Raw genomic sequence first — 6,000 nt, forward strand, 5'->3', positions numbered from 1 at the left:
GGAGCGCACTGCTCCTAAAATTACATGCGATCTCTGTGCGGTGCAAATTCAGCCAAACAGTTTGTATGGCTACATTCGCACCGCAATCGCACTGAAACACGCACAGGACCCTTTCTGTTGGTCCGCAGCAGAATTGGATCGCATGGTGGTTCACACTAGTGCAATCCGATTCTGTGCGAACTTTCAGATCGCACTGCGATATGCGATCTGATCTGGGGGTGTCGTTAACCTTTAATTGAGACCCCCAACGTATCGCATATGGCAGTGTGAACTGCCAGGGGTGTAGATGCAATGCAGGAACACGCTGTATATTCACAGCGTTCCCGCATCGCAGAAATGTGAACCGGCATTTAAAGAGGAAGTAAACCCCCCCCCCAAAAAAAAGAAAAAAAAAACCCCTGTAAGACAAAGGCATAATGAGCTGGTATGCATCGCATACTAGCCGATTATAAAATACTTACCTTAGAATGGAGCCCTTGCAGTGCCGCCCGCTCAGCAACAGGACGGCCGTCCTGCTTACTGGTTCGTGTCCTCCGGCCATCTGATTGGCCAGAGGCACGATGACATCACTCCCGCTCATGAGCGTGGGAGCCACCGTTCACAGCGCAGGGCTCTGAAGGAACGGCACAGGTAGCCGTTCCTTCAGAGCATGTGCGCCGATGACGTCATCGGCTGCATTAAAAGTAAATATCTCCGGTGCAAGTTTAGGAGATATATACAATACCTATAGGTAAGTCTTATTATAGGCTTAAGCCCCGTACACACGCACTGATTGTCGGCCGAACGATCGGCCGTCTTTTGTCCAGGGCTGTCCTGTTGGTTGAAAACTGCTAAAGACTGCACACGAATTTTGTCGGCCAACAACAGCCGACTGCAGAAGTGATGTCATGTGATGGTTAACTTTCCGTGTGTTTTTTCTTCTCTGAGCATGCCCAGTCTTGCTAATCTGCTGTTTGTCGGCCGAATTCTGTGCTGACTGGCGAACAATCGGCCGTTCTGGTGACGGCCAACAAAAATTTTAAAGTCTGCACGCCAGATTCTGTTCGGCCGAAAAGTCGCAGTCGGTTGTCGGAAGCATCATACTAACAAGCCGACAATCGGCCGATCGGACGGTGGCCGAATATTTACGGCCGGCAAACGCTACTTGTGTACGGGCCTTTACTTATAGGTACAAGTTCTAAGAGAGGGTTTACAACCTCTTTAAGGCTCGTACACACAATAAGAAAATTGGAAGTAAAATTTAGTTCAGACGAACGATCTGCCAATTTTCGGATCGTTATAGCATGGTGCTTTCGACAGCCGATTACAAATTTTCATACGACAAAAGCTGGATGTGCAGGCTATAAAATGTTTATCGTATGTGAACATATCATCCGATTTTTTTTTTTTTAACGAAAAATGTGTACAGTTTTCGTCTGAAAGGAATCGAAAAAGCAAGACTACGCATGCTCGGAAACGAAAGAATATGTACAAAACAATTTAACACATGACATCACTTCTGAAGTTGTATTCTGACGTATGGGAATTTTCGTATGAATGTAACCTCTTCACTTTTGATATGAGACTAGCATGCAACAAAAAACGGATGAAAATTTGTCCGATAATCTGATCGTGTGTACGAGGCTTTAGTCTGTAGGGTTCAATATTGAGTTGGCCCACCCTTTGCAGCTATAACAGCTTCAACTCTTCTGGGAAGGCTGTCCACAAGGCTTAGGAGTGTGTCTATGGGAATGTTTGACCATTCTTCTATAAGTGAATTTGTCAGGTCAGGCACTGATGTTGGACCAGAAGGCCTGTTTAACAGTCTCCACTAATTCATCCCAAAGGTGTTCTATCGGGTTGAGGTCAGGACTCTGTGCAGGCCAGTCAAGTTCCTCCACCCCAAACTCGCTCATCCATGTCTTTATGGACCTTGCTTTGTGCACTGGTGCGCAGTCATGTTGGAACAGGAAGGGGCCGTCCCCAAACTCTTCCCACAAAGTTGGGAGCACAAAATTGTCCAAAATGTCTTGGTATGCTGACGCCTTAAAGCGGAGTTCCAGTCTTTTCACTCACCTGTCCAACGGTCAAGCGATGAGGCCGCCCGAAGCCTCGATCCTCTCCCTCTGGTCTCGGCGCCGCCGGCATCACTGCTGTGGGCACCCGGCTGTGACAGTTTGCGGCTTCAGAGCCGGGTACCCACTGCGCATGCGCAAGTCGCGCTGCGCGTCTTGATTGGCCGGCAATCTTCTGGGACCTCTGACATGTCCCAGAAGATTGCAGGGAGGGAGGGGGAGAGGAGAACTTCCGCTCAGGGCGCCGCGGCGCTCCGAGCGGAAGTGGGAGCGGGTACCTGTCAAAACTAGGTACCCGCTCCCCCCCCAAAAAAATGACATGCCAAATGTGGCATGTCAGAGGGTTAGAATACCTAAAGCGGAAGTTCCACTTTTGGGTGGAACTCCGCTTTAAGTGTTCCCTTCACTGGAACTAAGGGGCCAAGCCCAACCCCTAAGAACAACCCCACACCATAATCCCCCCTCCACCAAATGATTTAGACCAGTGCACAAAGCAAGGTCCATAAAGACATGAATGAGCGAGTTTGGGGTGAAGGAACATGACTGGCCTGCACAGAGTCCTGACCCTATGGATTAAGACTGGGATGCCATTAAAGTTCATGTGCGTGTAAAGGCAGGCGTCCCAATACTTTTGGTAATATAACGTCTGTCTCTTTGTAGTAATTACAATTCTACATGTGATGTTCTGCAGATATGGCTCCTAATTGGTAGTAATTACAGACAATTCTGTGTGCCGAATACACTCTGCAATAGTTTGCATGGTTTTATGAGCAATACTCTGCAGATTCCAGTAGTGATATTATTCTCCAAGATCTATTTGTGTGCAATACTCTGCAGAGTTCTCCAAACAGTGATATTAGTCCCTTTAGAAGGTTATCTGTGCAAAACTCTGCAGAGTTCTCGGATCACTGATTACAGCCCCACATAGCCAGTTCTGTGCAATACTCTGTAGAGTTCTCTGATCACTGATGCCAGCCCCAATAGCTAATCCTGTGCAATACTCTGCAGAGTTCTCTGATCACTGATGCCAGCCCCAATAGCTAATCCTGTGCAATACTCTGCAGAGTTCTCTGATCACTGATGCCAGCCCCAATAGCGAATCCTGTGCAATACTCTGCAGAGATCATTGATCAGGGATGCCAGCCTCTTAAGAAAGCTATCTGTGCAATAGTCTGCAGAGTTAACTGAGCAGTGATGTCTGCCCCCTCTACAGAAAGCTATCTATTAATACTCTGCAGAGTTCCTGATACCAGCCCTCTCATCCCTCCAATTAGCCCTGTGCAATACTCTGCAGATTCTCCAATCAGTGGTACCAACACCCCAAACCCAGTCCTATGTAATACTCTCCAGGGTTCCCTGATCAATATGCAATACTCTGCAGGATTTGCCAATCAGTTTTTAATACTCTAGTATTATCTGAGCTGTCATGCCAGCCCCTAAGAAAGTAACATTCTGCAGAGTTCCCTGATGCCAGTTCCCTAGGATCAGCCCTGTGCAATGCTCTGCAGAGTTCTCTTATCTGTCATATCAGCCAATACCAGCAGCTTTCTCTGATCAACCCTCCATAGCCAGTCCTGTGTAATGCTCTGCAATGTTCTTTAATCACTGATAGCAGCCCATATGGGAAGTTGTCTGTGCAATACTCTGCAGATTTCACTAATCAGTGATATCAGCCTACCCCACCCAAAATACCCTGTCTTGTGCAATACTCTGCAGAGTCCCCTGATGACTTATGGCAGTTCTCTGATCACTGATAACAGCCAATACATAAAGTTATCTGTGCAATACTTTGCAGAGTTCCTTGATACCAGCCCACTAAGAACAGTCCTGTGCGATGCTCTGCAGAGTTCTCTGATCACTCATAGCAGCCCATATGGAAAGTTGTCTGTGCAATACTCTGCAGATTTCACTAATCACTGATAACACCCAATAAATAAAGTTATCTGTGCAATACAGAGGCGTAACTAGAACCTTCAGGGCCCCGATGCAAGAAACCATGAAGGGCCCCCCAGACCCCCTGGCCGGGGCCCTTCCCTTCAAGCCCGGGGCTCTTCCCACTAATCCTGGGGCTTTTTAATCTCATTGCATGGCCTTTTATTATGGTCCCGCATCAGGATCCTTTCACAAGTTCTGCAGTGGGCCCCCTTCCTGCAATCTTGGGGCCTCCCCACAGTGGTGAAATGCCAGGGCCCGGTCGCAAGTGTGACCTTTGAGATCCTAGAAGTTCACCCACTGGTTTGCTACCGGGCCCCCTGGAGCATGGGGCCCGGTAGCGATTGCAACCCCTGCAACCCCTGTAGTTACGCCCCTGGTGCAATACTTTGCAAAGTTTCCTAATACCAGCCCCCTAAAAACAGCCCTGTGTAATACTCTGCAGATTTCTCTCATCTATCATACATCTCTTAAAGAAAGTTATCTTCAAGTTCTTTGATCCCAACCCCCCCCAGGATCAGCCCTGTGCGATGCTCTGCAGTGTTCTCTTATCAGTCATAGCAGTACATATGGGAATTTTCAGTGCAATGCTCTGCAGAGCTCCCTGATACCAGCCCCCAAGGATCAGCCCTGTGCGATGCTCTGCAGAGTTCTCTTATCAGTCATAGCAGTACATATGGGAATTTTCAGTGCAATGCTCTGCAGAGCTCCCTGATACCAGCCCCCCAGGATCAGCCCTGTGCGATGCTCTGCAGTGTTCTCTTATCAGTCATAGCAGTACATATGGGAATTTTCAGTGCAATGCTCTGCAGAGCTCCCTGATACCAGCCCCCCAGGATCAGTCCTGTGTAATACTCTGCAGATTCCTCTCATTAGTCAGACCATTCCTTAAAGAAAGTTATTTCTGAGTTCCTTTATTCCAGCACCCCCCAGGATCAGCCCTGTGCGATGCTCTGCAGAGTTCTCTGGTCACTCATAGCAGCCCATATGGAAAGTTTTCAGTGCAAGACTCTGCAGAGTTCACGGATAGCAGCCCCCCCACATAAAGTTATGAGTAATACTCTGCTCAGTGCTGCCAGTCCTGTGCAATGCTCTGCAGAGTTCCCGGATAGGAGCCCTGTGCTCTGCTCACCTGGACAGGACAATGTTCATGCTGGGCTCAGTGTTGGACACTCTCCTCCTGTGTCTTCAGGCGTCTGGCATTGTTGTCACCATGGCAACCGGAGCCCGGAGAGTCAGGGCGGCTCCTGCTGTCTCCATGGTGATGAAGGAGGCTCTTCCTGTATAAACAGCATTCCTTGTTATCATCTTCCTGCCCTTTGTCAGGGCTCCAGGCTGCCTAATCCCCCCTCCCTAATTACACCTGTCCTGTCTGCCAGCAACCTTGTACCCCCCCCCCCCCCCAGGCTCTGTGTCTTGTCCCTCAGTGGTGGGACTACAAGATTCAGCATGCCCAGCTCAATTCATATCAACCATCCTATGTTTGTGAGATAAGCAGTCATGTACTAATAAAGTGATAGTGGCGGCCATTTTTGCGTCCAAAATGACCCCAAAAAAACAGACACATGAGGACCCCTACCAACCCCTATCATGTCACAATATCTGAATAGTTAATTTTGGATAAAGTGGAGGGTGTTGAGACCCCCTGTCAGGTTTTATAGCTGTTTGTGTCCCCATTAGGCCTCATTTACACTTGCGTGGGGGGGGTCGCGTTTTTACCACTCACCTCAACCACTTCAACGCAAGCTGCATAGGCCCCAAGACATTATGTATTGCACAGACAACTTCCCATATGGGCTGCAAACACGACCCATTCAACTGAATGGGGCTGCATCACAACTTTGTGCAATGGACGCGGTTGTGTCGCAGTGGTGCGAGTTTGCTGGGGTTAAAACAGGCAGTGAGGAGGCAACATAAAGCCTTACCGCATGTCAGGTAAGGTCCACATCTCTGCTGGTGGGATATGAGGTAAGGGCTACACTGGGTCTGGCCGGGGGCCGAGACCAAAAAAGCC

General features: G+C 48.7%; 1 protein-coding gene across 1 annotated transcript in view; it reads right to left on the bottom strand.

The window, feature by feature from the left end:
- CIBAR2 (CBY1 interacting BAR domain containing 2) overlaps window positions 1-5,194 on the bottom strand; it is a 71,084-nt gene extending 65,890 nt beyond the window's left edge. The window contains 1 exon segment of the mRNA XM_082270440.1: window positions 5,119-5,194. Coding sequence (XP_082126566.1) covers window positions 5,119-5,138 — 20 coding nt within the window. The 5' untranslated portion in view covers window positions 5,139-5,194.
- Between the last annotated feature and the right edge of the window lie 806 nt (window positions 5,195-6,000).

Source organism: Pelophylax lessonae, assembly GCF_965119305.1.
Source record: "Pelophylax lessonae genome assembly, chromosome: 10".
NCBI classification, from domain to species: Eukaryota; Metazoa; Chordata; class Amphibia; order Anura; family Ranidae; genus Pelophylax; species Pelophylax lessonae.